This window comes from Acipenser ruthenus, chromosome 6 (genome assembly GCF_902713425.1).
Source record: "Acipenser ruthenus chromosome 6, fAciRut3.2 maternal haplotype, whole genome shotgun sequence".
Taxonomy (NCBI): Eukaryota; Metazoa; Chordata; class Actinopteri; order Acipenseriformes; family Acipenseridae; genus Acipenser; species Acipenser ruthenus.
The window spans coordinates 25329604-25349924 of record NC_081194.1 but is presented as its reverse complement, the minus strand read 5'-3'; the positions used below and the strand labels follow the sequence as shown (position 1 = coordinate 25349924).

The window sequence follows — 20321 nt, the reverse complement described above, 5'->3', positions numbered from 1 at the left end:
AGTTTTTAGGAGAGAATTAGGCAAGGAATTGATTTTAATGGGCGACGTAAATCTAAACTGGCAAGATAGGAGTTCTGAAAAAGCAAAAAGCTTGCAGGATGATTGGCACTTCTATCAAATTATTAATCAACCTACTAGGATAAATACGCAGTCAGGTAATCACTCTATTATAGACTGGATTATGGTCTCTAAAACTCAGGCAGTGACCCAATGTGGGGTACTAGCAGATGAGTTTAGCGACCATTGTCCAGTCTATTGCATGTGGAAGGCTAAGACGGTTCAAATTCAGAATTCATAATGGTGTGCGATAAACATGCCCCGTTTAAGAAAATGCGAGTTAAATCACATCACTTACCTTGGGTAACCCCAGACCTAATAGAGCTGTTTCGTACGAGAGATCAGGCATGGCAGAGATCTAGGTTAGCAGATCATTCTGATAAAATATTATACAGACAACTGAGAAATAAAAGTACAGCCTTAATAAAAAAAGCAAAAGGTGAATATTTCTTAAATTACATAGACACACATTTAAAAAACCCACATACCTTCTGGCAGGGTATTAATACATTATTTAACAGAGGGGAAAGGGTTTTTACCTCGCACTTAAACCTGCAAGAAAAAATGGTTAGTGACCCAGTGCAAATCTCTAATGCTTTTAACCACTACTTTACAAATCTAAGTAAATACACAAGTAAATTAAAAACTCTTGATTATGAAACTCTTACTGGCCGCAATTCTGAATCTTGCTTTAAATTTAAACCGGTAAATGGGTGAAATATATTAACTCTTAATGCAAATTGATGTTTCCAAAAAAGCAGATGCGAATGGGATTGAAACTAGACTCCTTAAAGCTGCTCCTTACCCCTTGAAAAGTCTGCTTACTTAATTAAAACAGTTAAAACTTAATTAAACTAGTTAAAACAAGCTATAGTATCTGCCATCTTTAAAAGTGGGGATGTCATGGCCCCTGGTAACTATAGTCCTATATCTGTCCTACCAATATTATCAAAGACTATTGAAAAAATTGTGCAAACTCAATTGACTAATTATCTAACAACAAGTAATTAATTTACTGATGATCAATCTGGTTTCCAAAAAGCTCACTCGACCACAACTGCATTACTAACAAATGATACATATCAGGCTACAGGGGAAAAGAAACTCACTGGTGCCATTTTTATTGACTTCTCTAAAGCTTTTGACTTAGTTGACCTTACAATACTTCTTAATAAGTTAAGTAATCTTGGAGTTACAGGTACTACATTGTTGTGGTTTAAATCCGAACTCTCAAGCTCTTGTCTTTGGAAAAAAGAAATCTGACTTTATGCCTATATCCCTAGGTGTCCCACAAGGGTCCATTCTTGGACCTATTTTATTTTCTATTATGAATACCTAACATTGAAAAGAAAAGCTCTGTACATATGTATGCAGATGCTACTGTGATTTATTATAGTTCTGATAATATCCATGACTTAACTAAGATACTACAGAGTGATTTTCTGGAACTTCAAAAATTGTTTGATGAAAATGGTCTGATCTTAAATGAAAAAACAGACAAATATCATGCGATTTGGTTCGGAGAAAATTATACAAAATACTAGTTCAAATTTTTCTATTGTTACTTGTAATACTACACCATTGGAGAGAGTTGACACTTTTAAATATCTAGGGGTTTATATTGACACATCCCTTAAATCTGAAAAACACATTAAAGATGTCTGTAGTAAAATTGGTAGGAAGCTTGGAGTATTGTATGATCAGCGACATTGTTTAAATGTTACAGCATGGTTTAAATTAGCTCAATACCTTTTATTCCCTATTCTAGACTACAGTGATGTGATCTATAGGAATGCTAAGGAGTCACTGAAGAAGATCGATACAATGTATAATAGGATCTGTAGATTTGTTCTTCAGTGCACTCTCCTAGAACATCATTGTACCTTGTACTCTAGACTAAATTTGTTATCACCTGCTAATAGAAGGAACTATCATTGGAACCAGATTCTTTTTAAAGGGGCATATAACATTACCTGTTTACTTAAACAGTTTGTTTAAGGAGTTCACGTGTTAGTATAGCTAATGCAATGTCTGTGACGCAAAATATTACACCTACTGTAAAAATTGTTGCGGGTAGAAAATCTTTTGCTTTTCCTGCTGTCTCTGACTGGAACCGTTTACCTGCTGTACTTAGATCACAGACCTCACAGTGTAATTTAAAAAAAAACTGATGTTTCAGTACTTGACAAAGCCTTGTGTATGTACTGCATAATTTTAATGTATACTATGTATTGTACTGTCATGTGTGTTTATATATTTATTTATTTTTTCTCTTGAAAATTGTAACCTGGTGCTGTTCTCATCAGGACGCCGTTGTAAAGGAGCTAAATGTAGCTCATATGGCTTTACTGAATAAACAATTTTTAAATAAATAAAAGGTACACTAGTTACTGACGATAGTGCTTTTTAGACCAGGAGTAGCATAACATGCAACTCTTATAAATGTAGCTTTATGAAAAATATGACTAAATAATAATAATTAAAATGTTAAATAAGCCAACTCGCTGTATTATGTGTCTGGATTGTCTAGAAGTAGGAGCAATGCTGGGTTTCAATGGCCAAGCTTCAATATTCTGAAAGATCTTTTTATTGGCCTCAGCAGCTCATTATTTCAAATTTCCAAAAATGGCAGGGATAGCTTCAAAGAGGATTGTGTGATCCCAAATATATTTTTTTAATCATTTCAGATTCACAATGTCAACGACCTGTTATAAAATACACACATTTGGGAAAGAGATTCCATCAGCATTATTTAATCACAATTGAGTGTAAATGAATTTGGAGCCCACTTCAACTTTAAGGGGGTTAAATTGAAATTATTATGCTCTGAAAAGGAGTCAATTTTTTTTAATTTTTTTTGCATCTGAATCAATTACAAATCAATCGACCTCCCTAAAAATCTTCCAGGAGCTTCTATTATTATTATTATTATTATTATTATTATTATTATTTATTTCTTAGCAGACGCCCTTATCCAGGGCGACTTCAAAAAATAGGCAGGCATGAAAACAAATCCTTAAGGAATGCCCATTAATAAATTATCCAACACTAACTGGTTATCCCCAATGGAAATCAGACTTATATAATGAGAAACATACACAATAAGAAGTAGACAGTCATCTGTCTAAAAGTTTCACATGATCAATTGTGTAAAAAGACGATGACAGCTTTAGAACAATTAACATTGATTTCAGAGCCTTGTGTTAGTTTCCAAAGCTACAGTGTATACAAATGATTTGTTTAATAAAATTCAACTTAATTGTTATCCTTAACTATAGAACACTCAATAGCGCTAAATTAAGAAATACTAATTAAATACAAAGACATTCAACTAAATACATTGAAAAAGACTATTAGTTGTCATGTTTTTGTCATATAATTGATTTTGTTTATTTTAATATGTATCAGCTTAGTATAAATCATCAGTACTTATTTCTGTCAACACCAGTAAATGGTGCAGACCCCTGCTGAGGGACCCTGCCTGCAAAATCAGGGTGCTAAATCAATTTGTGACCACTTAAATCCTGCTATCAGGGGTAAACATGATTTGTGACTGTAGTCCAGCGTTGTGACTAGTTCTGCTGATGAATCACTGTGACTGAAACTCCAGCAAGCTGTGAAGTGAGCACCTATCTCAGTAAGTACTGTAGGTAAGAGACAGGAAGAGGCGTCACAGCTGTAAAAGTGCTCTGTTGCATATGACTGACAGAAACAGATTATTTGTAAAGCTGGAATTGTGGAGACTAACAGCAGAAGCCACATCATTAAAGTTAGAAAAATGTTGTGATGATCCATCATTGCGATGAAATAAGTTTTTAAAATCGCACACCATTCAGCTGTTCATCTGTGCTTTTGTTCTAAACTGAATTGAACAACACTAAGGGAGTTGTTACACTGTGGAGGCAATTTTTGGTTTGTACAAAATTGGCTATGGTTTGTTGGCCGCAGTACAACACACAGACTTGCTAAACTTCTGATTATTATAACTTAAAGTGGGTCACACAAAAGATCTTGTAAATACAATAATATACTGTAAATTTCTTGCTGCACTAGTCTTGATGAGTGTACAACCCTTTAATCGCACTATTAAGGAATTTATAAGGGCTGTATAGTTTACCATGTGTAGAAATAACATCTTAAACATGACGAACATTTAAAAAAAAAAAAGATCTCACCCAATTAAGTCCAATGAAGGAGATGCTCGAACTGGGCACAGTTTTATTATTGTTAGCATATGCTGATCCACTCATGGAAATGGTCCATTATGCCTGGAGTAAGTTTTGCACATTCAGTCCTTACGTTTGCCTTCAGATTCTCAAGAGGCCTTGAGCAGTCAATATACACAGCAGACATGAAGTAGCTCCAGAGAAACTAATTGAGCATCATACATGATAGCCATTTAACACTATAATAAAATACAATGAACTAACAAAATGCACATTCTTCTTTTTTTTCTTTAGGGCAGATATCACAAGAAGGATTCATGCGATATTTGAGTGGAGAAGAAAATGGAGTTATTCCTCCTGAAAAACTGGACCGAAGTGAGGACATGACACTGCCATTATCTCACTACTTTATCAACTCCTCACACAACACCTACCTCTCAGGTGAGAGCAAGGCTTTGATTTTGTGGAGTGGACCTCAAAGCCTGAAAGAGTAACAGAACAGCTGGAAGAGGGTGCATGGCAGTGTTCCTTTGCATATGGACAACAGAAAGCCAAAGTATTGCCAGCAGTATCTGCAGTAGTATTTCCCCAAAGCTGAAAGTAAAAAAAAATGTGTAGCATCAATATTGACATAAAAGACAACAGAAACATTAGTTTACTTAGACTCACGAACAATCAAAAAATCAAGTATCACTCACTTTCTTATACTGTTGAAGATGTTAGCAATGACAAGAAGAGCAACCAGAATTATCCCGGGTTTAAAAGGCATGTCATATGCAGACAGGCTAAAAGAATTGAATCTATTCAGTCTTGAACAAAGAAGACTACGCGGTGATCTGATTCAAGCATTCAAAATCCTAAAAGGTATAGACAATGTCGACCCAGGGGACTTTTTTGACCTGAAAAAAGAAACAAGGAACAGGGGTCACAAATGGAGATTAGATAAAGGGGCATTCAGAACAGAAAATAGGAGGCACTTTTTTACACAGAGAATTGTGAGGGTCTGGAACCAACTCCCCAGTAATGTTGTTGAAGCTGACACCCTGGGACCCTTCAAGAAGCTGCGTGATGAGATTCTGGGATCAATAAGCTATTAACAACCAAACGAGCAAGATGGGCTGAATGGCCTCCTCTCGTTTGTAAACTTTCTTATGTTCTTATGTTCTAAGTTTGTAGATACAGTATCTGCAGTTTGCTCTGAAACCAAAGCTGTCTTGACATGATTTCATTTTATTTTGATTGATACCTGCTGTTATTGCTGTGTCCATTTGTGAGTCAGCTGTCAGACTTTTGGTACAGTATTTTATGTTCATGAAAGGATGCAGCATGAAGGAATGAAGCCATCTGTCAATCTGCAGAACAAGTGCAGAAAAGACCCATGATAGTGCCAGTCAGCTACCGCATAGCTTTAAAGGAATAGTTCAGTATTCTGAAAATAGTAATAATTACAAAGCCTTCCAATATGATTTTGGTATACATGCTGTAGAAAAAATTTCCTGCTAAACCTCTACATTATCTGAAAAGATACCAATATATTAAGTAAGTAAGGGTGGGGTATGATGAGAAATACTCAGTTAAGGGAATAGTGTATATCTTTAGTATGCCTGTGCAAGAATAGAAAGGCAGTGGGGCAGACAATTTTGCTGGATTTATACAGTATTTTTATACTGCGCAGAAGCTTGGAGTGGTTGCTTTAGATCACTTTCCCCTACGTGAGTTGACATAACTGTGAATCGTGTCTTTTTAATGTGAGAAATGCTCCAACAGAAATGTCTTTCAAAAGTGTAAAATGAAACACTCTTATTTTGTATAGTCAATAACAGTAGCTCTAGGCTCTTATTGATTTTGCAGTTAAAGGTGAAAAGTGCCTCCTGTAGTGGTGTTGAAGTTTGGAGAATTCAAAGGCATTAAAAAAAGTACAAAATGTGTTTATCGTTTTATGTTTTAGTATTATGCGTATCTGAGCAAGTGCTTAACAATATCAATAGTTTAGTTTATTTATTTTTTGTTTAAGTCAGAAGTTTAATGTGATGATAGTTTTGTGTTAGTTAATGCCAGTTGTCTTTCTACAACCTCAGTTTATTTTTTTTCAAGAATTACTTATTACTTTGTATCAGGGCTAATTGGTCTGAGAATTTAACATAAGACACAGATTGCAGGGCATATTGTAGAGAGCATTTAGTACAACCAAATAATGAATGTCCCATTGCTACCCATGGCAGTTTATGAATTATTTAACAGACTGGCAGGGATATGCAAATATACTGCCTCTGATCCAGATAAGTGGTTAACCAGGTCAATAATCCATCAGTGCTATCTTTCAGATCATGCTCTTATTGATGCCAATTTAGCAAAGTGCGTGAAGCTAGAAAAACACATAAAAAAAACAGCATTTCTATGTCTGCAGTCTGATAGGTGGACCTTTAGACCAAATACCGTAGTAACAAAATTCAAACAGTTTTAATATAAAATATACATTTTGATATGTAACATGAAATATGTGTTTGTAATACATTTTGTCTGACCCAAATCAGCACTGGGAATTCTACAAAATATTACAATAAGGTTTAATATATGTGCTATAATTTATCATCTAATTTGATCAAATGCTGTTGAAAGAAGAACCACGTTAATCGAATAAGAATAATCTATCGATCGAAAGAGACTACAAGCACATGCATGATATACAACAGCTACCACAGAAACATTAATAAAAACAGTAAAATTATTGTAACCAATTTTTGAATAGGTATAACGTGTAAATAAGAGATGTACCAGTACATCAGTAAAATAAATACATTATAATATATTTTAAAATGGTTTGATAGCGTAAGATATTCACATCAGCATCTCAATGAAACGTAACTGTTGTATCCCAAGATAACAGCGTTGTAAAGAATGGTGAACAAACTACCGGTATATGGCACAGCATTTAAAAAATTTTTAGTGGTAAACTATTTTAAATGCATAGGATGGTGTTTTAATTAATTATTATTTGAGCATAAATTACGTATTTTGTTTAAGTTTCTGGCATGTCTGTACCCTTTGGAGCAAGTATTCTTGTTCTCTTTGTCTTGTCTGAAATCAAGTAAACCACAGTTATCTTTGTCTCTTACGTCACTTATATTTTTCATTGTGTTATCACAGCTGGGCAGCTGGCTGGTAACTCCTCAGTGGAGATGTATCGACAAGTGCTCTTGTCAGGCTGTCGTTGTGTGGAGCTGGATTGCTGGAAAGGACGGACTGCGGAAGAGGAGCCAGTCATTACTCATGGATTCACCATGACAAGTGAAATATCTTTTAAGGTAAATGTGCAAACAATGTATCACTCATGTGGGATTAAAGCTTGTAATGTACAGTCACAAAGCGCAGTTCTGGTTGTGGACATTCAACAGGAAAGAGTGGGAAATGTTGCTTATCCCTTATCCTGCTTACAACTGTGTTTTCAAACTAGATAGATCCACTGAGATGCAACATCCAATTGACAGGGATGACCAGATGTTCTTAATTGGGGGAACCTATTAGCTTCAGCATGTCATAAGCATGCACAGAAATTAACGTTTTTTCAGGTTAAGTAACTTGTTCTCGGGTTATGTATGGTGTAATAGAGCTATTTCAGTGGGAGCATGACAGATTACAAAGCAGAGGAAAAATCATTGGAAACACACACAATAAATACCAGATATGGATACATTTTTAATTCGACCATCAGCATCAAAACAACAAAACCCACAGAATGATGATGCAGAACTTCCTTCAACAAGTTCAACCGTAAAGGCTGAAGAACAGCGAGGAGGTGATGTGAGTAAAAAACATAAAGCCGTTATTAACCCTGCAAAAATAAGAAAATACGAAGGCAGCTACTTGAATTTCGATTTTATTTGTACTGGAAGTGGAGATATACCTCAACCGCACTGTTAATATGTGCTGTCCAATGAATGTTTGAAACACTCCAAATTACAGAGACATTTAATTACCAATGAAATATACCATGAAATATATAAAAACAAGCAACATTCATTTTTTGAGTGAAAGGCTAGGGAACTGCTTGGTACTAAAGCAGTAATGCAATCCACAACTACCGTAGATAAAAAGCATGTAGTGTCATCGTACATAGTGGAGCAGAAAATTGCTTAAGCAAAACATTTGCATACAATTGCTAAGGAGTTGATAATGCTGTGTGCCATTGAAATTCTAAAGGAAATGTTTGGAGAGCAGAAGCCCAAGTAACTGGAAAAAATGCCAACGTCAAATGACAGTGTCAAACGACGGATCGCTTTTCTGTCAGAAGACATAGTTGTTTGGCTGTGTGACAGTGATTTTGCTACAACTCGATGAATCCACATACATTCCTAAAATGTCCCATTTACTTGCCTATGTTCGGTATGTGTGGAATAAGGGAATAAAGGAAAACTTTTTGTTTTGCAAGGAGCTCAAGACAACAATAAAGGCAGACGATATTTTCAAACTGTTAGACATTTCACCAGACAGCTCTCTCAGAACCAAGTTCAGTGAAATGCCGCTGGAGACATTTTGGTGTGAGTGCTCCGATGAATACAGCACTGCTTCTTCTGCAGCACTGAAAGTGTTGGTCCTATTCAGTACAACCTACTTATGCGAAACTGGATCTTCAGCCATGACATTGATGAAAACGAAGTACTGAGCCAGGATGAACACTGACCACGACATGGGTGTGTGCTTGGCAAAGATACCTCCATATCTTAACAGAATTGCTCAGCACCAACAACAAGTTTCATACTGAGTAACTAAAACAAAAATAATTATATATATATCATGCCAGGGATTATACTCCCATTGCATAGCAGTTTGATCCATTCTTGGTTTTAGTAGTATAAGTTTAATAAGACAAACCTGAACTTGTTCACACTGGGGCTAATTAAGCTAGTTGTAAAACCTGGAATCGGTGAAACTACAACAGGAGTCTTATTTCCATCCCTGATGTGTTTGTATGTATGTGTATATATATATATATATATACACCGCTGTGCAAAAGTCTTAGACACACGAGTAATGACAACAGTACTGTGAGTAAATCGCGCCTTTGCACCTTTTCTTTGAATGTGAAGAATACGTTACACACAGTGGTCAAATACAGTATTGGAAAATGGATTGTAGATTTCCTTTAACCTGATTTTTCAATATGGGGTTCCTAATCTCTGGTAAAGACCCTCAAATGTTATCACTCAAACTATGTTTAATCTCTGTTCCAAATCAATCCGCCGGAAAATACTTCAATACAGTCTTTATTTATGTATTTTACCTGTTTCCTGCTTGATGAAAGAAAATCTAGGTTCAAGTACATGCCCTCTGAATCTGCTCAATCTGCTTCCTCACTGTCCTATACGTTTAATCTATTTAAATACAGTATAACAAACACAGGTATGGTGCACTCTTCTCTAAAAAAAGCCAGGAGGCTTTGAATAAACTTTATGAACTGTGAATAAATTTGCAAATAAATTGTAAGGCCTAACGGTAACTTAAATAAATACACAAACATGCACTCACATCGGAACAAAAATATAAAAAACAAACATTTCACAAACCATGTTTGCTTTTGTGTATGAGGTACCTGAAGTGAAGGACAGCTCCATGTAAGTAGAAGATTTTATTTAAGTATTGAGTTATTATTTAGGCTATGGGAAATACCTACAATGCGATATCGTTCACCGCTGGGATACTGAAGCCTGAAGGCAACCAGACGACATATGAAATTTTGAGCAAACCGCATTTCTATAATATTGTGGAAAATGTTTGTATTCATTAGCAACAAAAACTAGTGCTCCATAAAAATCAGGAAAAAAACAAACAGAAAATTTGTATTTTTTTTTAAAACAGTCATTTTTTAAGGCAATAGAACCCTCATAAGAGGGCTTTACCGTTTGAGAAGGGCCTTCTCTGTGTTAAAAGCCCTCGTCTTTGCTTCGGGCATTTACCGACATTAGACGGGCCTTAGCAGATGGAAAACCATTTTCTTTGGGTTCTATTGCTTAATTGTTATTGTGGTAAGAATCTACTAGCACAATTTCTCAAATTTCAAACAGTAAAACACAATTTATCCATGCTGTCCCATTTCTTGATGCCTTGTCCTCAGTTCACACTAAAAGCTTTTTAAACAAGAACAAGAGCTGACAACAACAGACTCAGGCTGAAACAGGAAGCTGTTGGAGGGAAGGTCATACTCTTCAATTTCTAGATGGGGACAAGCAATGTCAGTTCTGCGCAGTTACATTGTTCATGGTTTAAAAGGCCTTAGTATAAAGGTGGTTGATCCTGGGATTGTTTTCTGATGCTTTCCAAAATAAAACACAAATTTAAATCACTTGCACATCATTGTTTGATTAACTCTTCTTGTCATCAAATATTAAGCATTTGTCTTTTAAAAAAGCCACCCAAAGTACTTAAAGTTGTAATTTTCTAAAATTTGTATTTATTTATTTATTTATTTATTTATTTATTTATTTATTTAGTATATTGTTCCTCTTTTTTGGACGCTGTTACTAACGGTTTTTCTTTGTAAAATGAGTGCTTGCATCTAAGTAGATCGCTAACTTAGGCTTTATTATTAGCTCAAGCAAACACTATCACCAGCCCTTTTTTTCCCTGTGTTGGAGATCTTTTGGTTCTTTAGGAAATGTATACATGCTAACCCCCACCCATTATGCTACAAGTCTTCTGTTTTACAACCACTACTTGTCTTTCCACATATCCATTTTTACTTCATGATTAAAATCAATTCTATCATAGGTGACATTCATCTTAACAAAGATGTAACCTACAGCACTGGAGGTGATAAGTACCAGGAAGCTGTAGTTTGATTTATTGGTATACTTGAAAACTGGTTTTTTTTCCCTTACTTTTAAAATGTGGCATAATCATCATAATACTGTACATTATTTTAAATGACTAATTTTTTTTTTTTAGGAAGTAATTGAGGCTATTTCTGAGTGTGCATTCAAGACTTCCCCATATCCAGTTATCCTGTCTTTTGAAAACCATGTGGATTCGTAAGTTGGTTTCTTTGTTGGTTTCTTCTTACAAGGCTCTTCAGCCTCCATGTTTGCAGTAGTAAGGTATTCTGCAGCTACACCGAAAGTGTAACCATGGTAGCTAGAACCAGTAATCTTCCACAGAATGATATAATGTCTAAACATTTTGAAGAAGCTCACTGTGAATAGTTAATCAATCGAACAAAAATAAATAAATAAATAATATAATGTAATTTAAGTGTTGTGGAAGATTATATTACAAAGTGTAATATATTTAGGGTCCAAACGAGGAAGATTGTTAGTGGATGAATCCCATCCAATAAAAGCAGTTACTTTAAAATTGAATAGCAGGTTATATTAATATGAACTGATTCCATTGATTTATAGAGTGTGATGTTGCTATGTGACAGGTCCCTAATGATAATGTCTAAATCTATATATTAGTCATTTATCCACTGATGGCAAGGTTAAACATAGACCAACAAATACCTTTCACTTTAATTGTATTAAGTTCATGTCAGCACTAAAATATCTTCTTAAGGTACTTTCATGTTAAAACAATGTTGACATCCTGGGTTTTCATCATCATTCTAGACCCAAGCAACAAGCCAAGATGGCAGAGTACTGCAGAGGGATATTTGGTGACGCATTGCTTACAGAGCCATTAGAAAAATATCCTGTGAGTAAACCAAGATGATGTTATTTTGAAACTGTTAATACTGCCACTATGTTAGAGGAGTTGAGTAGCTCTTAGCAAGAGTGCAACGGCACTCAGCGTATTTATTAATAAACAAAACAAAAAGGCGCGTTGGCCAAACAAATAAACAGCAACAAACAAGTAAATGTCGTGCTGGCTAATCCAGCACGTTTTAGCAATTGTTACTAAATGTCGTTATTTCTGCTCGCTCGCTCTCTCCGCTCCCCGTACTCTCCTCTGTACACTCCAACCCTGCAGAACGGGCAGCTGCAGGTTCTTATACTCTGGCCGAGGGGTTAACTAGTTGTTAATTATCTTATTACCCCTCGGCCACAGTCTGCACGCGTTTGGTAAGGATGCATGACTGTCAGCTAGTTAAATAATCAGTAGCTGATCAGTCATGCATCCTCACGGGGTTTTAAATATAACTATAAAAGACGTGGCGCTTTTATCTGCGCCGCAAACAAATACAAATAATAATAAATAAATACATAGGGGCGGGACACTCCGCCACACTGCCTAATGTTATAGTCTTGTGTTTTTAGTGGCTTATGGGGGACAATGTGGCAACTATTGGGTATTAAAATCAATGTATAATGTTAGTTAAATTATCTTCCTCTGATATGTAATTAAATATTAAGATGTCTTTTTTAATTTGCTTCTTATACTAAGTTCAGTAGCATAACACAATAAAGTAAGAATACAGTGATGACTCATTGAAAGAAATTGCTTCTTAAAACAAGAGACCATTTTATATTATAATGTACATTCTGGGACAGAAATCAAATGTTATGGTCTCCATATATGTACTGTAATATTAACAAGTTCACTTTAAACTGACTAAAATACTGCTGATACAGTCAGGGTAGGAGGTAGACTTAACATTTAAAGACGTGTAACAGAAGCTGCTAGATTTTTTTTCTGTTTTTAATTTATAAGTGTATGTAGTTGTGGGCGGCAATAAAAAATAATTGACTTCTGTGTGATTCAGTGATCTGGCTTATTAAAAGCAAAACAATATCATACAGTACCAGCTGCATAGTATGCTTTAAATGTACATTTTGAACCGAGTGTTTAACCTTCGTTCTGCAACATTACACAGATTTGCAAAATCAGATTATAATGAAGCAACAGGTGCTTAACTTCTGTTTAAAAACTCTACAGCTTGCACAAAAAATATAATTAAAATTATAAGATTTATTAGCATTTTTGTTTAATGAAGGAACTTCTGAAATGTGCTATAGAGCGATACAAGCTAGGCCTCAGAATCAGAGATTCCCTAAATACCAGAAAAATGTGCAAATGCCCCAAGTAGAAAAAAACAAAACAGTGATCAAAAAAATAAATAAATAAATCAAACAACATATAAACACATTTGATCTTTTGGTCTTGTAATTTTCTGTGTCAATACTATGAATAAAGGGCTGTCTACCACAAATCTGCAAACATCATATTCAAAACATGTGTATAAAGCATTTCAACATACCATCACTAAATGTAAGTCTTTCGCTTGTTTAAATTCCTGCTGTTTTTCTTTGTTTTTGTGCTCTAGCTTGAAGCTGGCACCCCCTTACCAAGCCCCCATGAACTGATTGGTAAAATTCTTATCAAAAACAAAAAGAAATCACATAAATCCTCTGATGGAAGTACTAAAAAGAAACTCTCAGAACAAGCCTCAAACACATGCAGTGACACATCGAGTGTATGCGAGCCATCATCTCCAAGTGCAGGTGAGAAGTGCTGTGTCTATAGAGGGGGAGGAGCATGAAGCAGCTAACCAGTCTACTGTAATTATAAATGTCAGGGGGCAGTAATGATGTTTCTTCTGCAACCACATGTACAAGGTAATAACCAGGCTTTAAAAACTTCCAATTACCTTTTTCACATACCTTATGATAATTTTGTAGGTATTTTTAACATTAAATTACTAGAATCCCATTTATCCAACTGTAGATCACACTGTAGATTGACTTGCTGTGCAGCACCGCTTCAATCTACAGTGTGTCAGTCAGAGGTTAAATAGACTTAAAAGGAAATAAAGTCAAGAAAACAAAGCTATCTGCACAATCTGCAATCTGCAGTCAAATTATGTCAATAAAATGTTAAAGGGACTTTTACGTCATTCTGAGCATGAATTTCAAATAAATGAAACAATGCTACATACTTCTATAGCCAAAAGGCTGAAAATTAGTCAAATGTGGTTAACTTATAGTTTAAAGCAAAGCTGGTTTATATTATTATTTAAGCAGTTGTGTATTGAATAAATATTGTTTTGAACTGTTTTTTTTGTTTTTTTTATTAATTTAAAAAAAATGCTATTAACAGTAAATGCTTTCAAAATGCCATAAACACAAATATAAACTACAAAAATAAATGATATTGCATTTGAAAAATCACATAAAGTATCTTCAGTCATTTTTCATCCCAAAAAACAAAAAATAACTGTGAACAAAGAGAACTTGCATACATAACAAAAAAAACAAAAAACAAAGATAGGCCCCATCTCTTTCAAAGTCCTGTAGATGGGACACATTTACTCTGAATTGCCAGTTATCTCTCTCAAGCATTATTATTACAAGTCAACAGGGTCTGCATATTAGTGGTAGCCTAGTCTGACAAGGACTTTCTTGCTATCAAAATAAAAGTAGGCGATTCAATTTTAATTACACTTCAAAGAGTTATGAGAGATGTTAGTTTTAAACACGCTGAGGGTGCGTTTGCACCCATTGCCACTGATGAAGCACTGTTAACAGCACTCGTATTTAAAAAGCTATGGTCGATCCTCCATGTGCACTTTTTATTTCACACTTATTTTAGCTCAGTTGAACAAGGATTTATAAATGAAAACATTATTGCATGCTGCGTGACTTCGTGATCTAAAATTCTCTTTTTGTATCCATTAGTGCCCCCTGTTGGTCCTGTTTTACACACAGATTATCTGTGTTTTTTGGTACAGCATAATAAATGCATAGAAAAACCATGCAAATTTGTCTTACAGGTTCCACAAACCCTGAAATTCCTGATGTTCAGCCGTCAGTACAAGATGGAAATGACCCCAAACTTCAGGGGAGAAAATCTATAGGTTTGTTGAACATATGGATTGTGCGCACATCTCTGCAGCTTCACAGAATGAGACATAATACGGACACATGTATTATCAAATTCCTGTTAATAAAAATCGTAGCTAATTCATTTTTATTACGCAAAATCTAAATGAATACGTTTCCCAACTCCATCGAGATTCTATGTAAAATACAGATTAAATATTCCTTTCAGTGAATTCACTACAAAACATTGCAGATTAAATTGGGTTTTCATGTGTACCCTCTTGGTTTTGATTATGCATAACTTTTTGTAAGCAGTATAGTATGCTACCTATACGAGAACAGCATATGAGTTACATACATGTATGTATTTGTGTATATTAACATTAATATGTATTGTGAACGAGCCTTGCGGCTTGGGTTCGTTTGGCCCTTTTAAATACAGACCCAGACACAATATTGATGATTGTAGCGTATGCCTGCTTTTATTATTTACAGTAATAAAAGAAAAATATAAACAAACAAAAACCTAGCTCATACAAGAGCGCGAACTAAACTTTTCTTCAAACCCTAAACTAACAAACTGGGCAGCTAACCTGTTTACCAGTTTAAAAACACCAAAAATAAATTCAAACACTAAAGTATAAACTCAAAACACAGGTTCACACATATATATCTCTTGATGGTAATGCACGAGTGATTACTGCCCAAAACCAACTTGTGTGATATTATATTGTGCTCTGTATAGTATTCTATTTATAATATATATTGAATAATAATGTTCCTATAAACTTTGGAATGTTATAGTCTTATAATACATGGTGAATGATCATTTACCTATACACTGGTGTTTTACAGTCTTATTGTACAAGATAGTGGTGCGAGGTCCATGTATAACAAGATAAGGTGGTGCTGTGCTAAAATTTAGGAAGTCGTCCATCATGAGAACTGTACTTTGACTAAAACATGCATTGCATTAAAAAGGGTGTTTACCACAACTTGATATTACAGAAACATTCCATTTTTGCTTACTTCCCTAATCATGGGCATTGGGGTTTACAACAGTAATCAGATTGTTCTGCTTGTCATCCTGCTCCAAGGAGGGTTAAATGTAATTCATTGTTGTTTCTCATAACATTCCCTCATCGCACAAAAGTGATTTGTTAATGTGCTGTGGTAAATGTATGCCAATAGACTAGCATTACTACTAATTCTATTGATTTTTTAAATGTTTTTTTTTTTTTTTAATACGTAGGCCTACTGTTAATATGTGATTCACTGTAATATGAACTTCAAGTAAAAACAAATGTGTCTGGTAAAATATATACAATTCTTAATTTAAAACCAATTCAATGTTCAAAGAATAGCTATGTCTACTATAAGTATTATAAGATAATATTAAAATACTTTCAAACAGTGGGATTCGATGCTGTGATCTTAGAAACTGCAAGCAAAGGCTTTATTGATTGAGTTACATGGAAAGTTTGGCTGTGATTTCAGTGGTTTAATCAGTGACAAAGTGTGTAAATTTCAACTATATAACGTATATGTAAATGTTTTTTGAGAATGTTCTTTTGACAGTCTTAGAAGCACTCTGTTTTACACGTTTTCATTGATGTTGTATCATAAGTATTTGCTAACACAAAATTTGAAACACGATTACAGAAGATCAGGAAATTGACTCTTGTCGCAGTGAGATGATAATTCTTCAATTTGTCCCTGGAATTTGACACATTTTATAAAATGACTTTGTTAAATTAAGCACTGTGATTGGCTGAACAAGATCGCATGACCATCCATTCATAATTGTGTTACTGACTGCACAGCTGTGACATCACAGACCAACTCAAATTATATTGGTTACCAGTCATTGTGTGAATAATTATTGGTCACCGTCTCTTGAAAACTGTAACGCTTGGAGTAGCATCCTTCCCTACGCAAAGATGGCTCATTTATCCACAACCTACTCCCTCGACATTGGCTCCAAGTGCCAGTGCAGTGCAGTGTTTGGCTGTTCCGTGAATCCTCCCTCAGATGCGGGAAATCAGTCTGCCATCAATTTCAAAATGACATTTCATCTTGAAAACGTGAAAATGTTCAAGTTAATGGTTATGGCAAATAAAAAAGTTAAAAAATATATATCGAAATGAAACCGACCTCAGGGACTACTTTTTCTGAGTGGAAGGATACGTAATACATTTCTTCTTTTTATCCAAAAAGAAAAAGCTGCTTCGTGCAATTAATTTCAAGAAGGAAAAAAAAAGTTTTATTTTCTATTTTCTAATCGATATAACACACGACAGGGTTTGCAGTAAGACAATTCTTATCACACGACAGGGTGTGCAGTAAGACAATTCTTATCACATGACAGGGTGTGCAGTAAGACAATTCTTATCACACGATAGGGTGTGCAGTAAGACAATTCTTATCACACTCCCTGGGTGGTAGAAGTCACTCTGCATCTCGTCATGCCCAAGGTGTGCGGTAAGAATGATCTTCTGGTTCAAAAACACACTTTATGTTTTGTAGTTGTTCCTGAGTGCAATTTTGTTTGTATTCATTTTGTAAATTCAGTGTGTTGATATGATAAAAAAGAAACATGTCACTCAAGCTGCCCAAAATGATCTCTTAATACGAGACACTATACACAGTTATAAACGTGTAATATGTCATTTAAAAAAAAAAAACATGAAATTATTAAAAAAAAAAAAAAAAAAAAAAGCATGCTGGTTGAAAGTTATAGGCCAAATAAAAAATTAAAGACATTCACCATCTTTGGAGCCCAATCATAATTCATTGTACAGATTTAGAGCAACGCAAAATGTAATTTGTTTTTGATTACATTGGTGTAAATTACCATTCTCAATTGCCACTCAGTTTATTTATTTGGCTAGAAGGGTAGCTTTGTCTTTAAATTCACAATTTCTCCTAGCATTACAGTAATCTGTTGCGTATCTGCTCGTCACATATCCACCCTAACCGTTTATCCGCCATGATCAACCTCTTCAACAACGTTTATTATTATTTGTTTATATAGCAGACGTCTTTATCCAAGGCGACTTAGGGCGTGTGAACTATGCATCAGCTGTAGAGTTACTTACAACAACATCTCACCTGAAAGACGGAGGACATGGAGGTTAAGTGACTTGCTCAGGGTCACAGTGAGTCAGTGAATGAGTTGGGATTTGAACCAGGGACCTCCTGGTTACAAGCCCTTTTCTTTAACCACTGGACCACACAACCTCCTATTATTGAACAGAGAAGATTAGTTCAGCTACTGTAGATCCTACCAAAGTTTTCGTACACTGTGTTGTATGTGCTCTGTGCACAACCATTGCTGGTAGTGTCAAGTGAGCTGTTCAGTGTGTTGATATGTAAATAAATCCTGTTCGCCTGCGGGGCGTATCAACTTCAACCTCCGTCTTGATCTCCTGCCTGTCACTCAGCAGTGAATGCACGCATCCACACGGCAGACGGCTACTCTGTCACAAGCATTAATACCCTGTATCTTTCTAAACACAGGATTTAGGGGAGATCCCTAATAAAAGCTGAATCTCAAAACAATAACTGTGTGAATATAGTAATTGTTACAGCTGTGTATAATGCTATTTAAAACGGGATTCATTCATCCAACTTTTTACATATCTGCTCTTACTCTGGTCCCACTACAGTCGGATATGCAACGGATTACTTTACTTTGTTTCGTTCAGATGAAAACCTATTGAAACATAAAACAATCTGTTATTTTTTACTATTATTTTTGTTGGGATAATCGAAATTGTTTAATTTCATGGTCAAAAAAATTACTCAATTGAAGAGACAAGAAACATGAATAAGGGTAGGGAAAGTAAGGATAAAAGGAAATACATCTGTAGCACATTTTCAGTATTAATGTCCGGTCTGTAAATTGTAAAAATGACTCTTATTTTAACTCTGCTCAATACACATTGAGTTTATCTAACTACCAGATTTACACAGCTCATTAGAACGGTTGTATAATGATCGTTTGCATTCACACTACAAATACTGTATGTGAAACAAACAAACAAACAGAATAGGCATGAATTGATTCAATTATAGTATACACATTATAAAATCAAATCAAATATTACACATCAAAACTGAAAACTGGTGTAAGTCCTTGGGTAGATTTTATGAAGGTTATACAGTGCAGGTCAAGCATTAAAAGGTTAAAAAAACCATAATATCTCTGTATTTTTATTTTATTGTCCAGCTGATCACTTTAGCAATTAACCCCTCTGAACTGTGAACCAAGCTGAAAGAGAAAATCACCCTTTGCATTATAAAGTCATTAGGACACCACTTTCTAAGTTGGCTAAACTCAATACAGTAATCGACTAATTTTTGTGTCTTGATTGTAGTATTACTTATTTTGCGCAAGGAACCTTACTGTAAGGCACAGTAGAACAATAATGAAAAGATGAGTACTGTAGAATTAAGTGCTATCATTTGGTCTTCGCAGTATACACTAGGAAGATGTATGCAAGACTTCACATGAGCATAAATGTAATCGAATTGAAAATCAAATGAACTGAAGTATGATCTCGTAAATGCGTGATTTTATTGCAAACTTAACACAAGAGCAAATGTAATTGAGATGTAAAATTTGTGTTTTGCAAAACTTGTTTTCCTTCTTCATCCACATGGAATTAGTTTTTCTTAAGTTTTTTCTTTCACATCCTTCATAAACAAATCAATTACTCTGACTTTTAAGAATGATCTAAAAGAAACACCTTCGATATGGGTCACGTGTCTGCTGCTGTGCTCTGCAAGCCATGTCATGTGCTACTGGGGGAAGCCAATCCACGCAACAGGAATTATAAACAATGACTTTTAGTAACAAAGAGAGCCTCTTTAATAGTAATCGACAGTTTATTACTGAGTAAACAAAATCGGACCCGACCCGACCCGAGTGTTACCTGACACCCGTTCGGTATGGGTCAGGCCTCGGGTCCTCGGCTCCAGGTAGATCCGTGAAGACCTCTAATGTATAGACCTAGAATGTGACTAGTTGTGGGGCTTTACAACAAAGACTACAGTTTTTTTTTCTTTTTTTGATGAAATGATTGTTTTTCATTAGTATTTTATCTGTTTTTAACAATACATATCTGAATTACAGCGGAGGTAGAAGCAGAAAGTGAAGAGGATGATGATGACGATGATGACTGTAAGAAATCCTCCATGGATGAAGTAGGTGGTTGTAAAAGTTGTATGTTTTTTTATTGTAAGCAAGCCATAGTATACATATTCCCTTTCAAGTACGAAATGTAACCATTACCGAATAGGTATTTACCTCCTAAAGACCCGAAACCTGAATAAAATATATCAA

At 35.0% G+C, this 20321-nt stretch overlaps 1 protein-coding gene across 2 annotated transcripts in view; it reads left to right on the top strand.

Moving 5' to 3' along the window:
* The window catches only part of LOC117410730 (1-phosphatidylinositol 4,5-bisphosphate phosphodiesterase beta-1), a 269638-nt gene that overhangs the window by 175404 nt on the left and 73913 nt on the right, over positions 1-20321 (top strand). For both annotated transcript variants that reach the window (XR_004545728.2, XM_034017498.3), the window contains exons 10-16: positions 4518-4664; positions 7371-7528; positions 11166-11248; positions 11825-11909; positions 13480-13657; positions 14926-15009; positions 20112-20182. Coding sequence is in view for 1 of the 2 variants with exons in the window: in XM_034017498.3 (XP_033873389.1) it covers positions 4518-4664; positions 7371-7528; positions 11166-11248; positions 11825-11909; positions 13480-13657; positions 14926-15009; positions 20112-20182 (806 nt within the window). In the remaining variant the exon portion in view is untranslated. The remainder of the gene's footprint in view (positions 1-4517; positions 4665-7370; positions 7529-11165; positions 11249-11824; positions 11910-13479; positions 13658-14925; positions 15010-20111; positions 20183-20321) is intronic.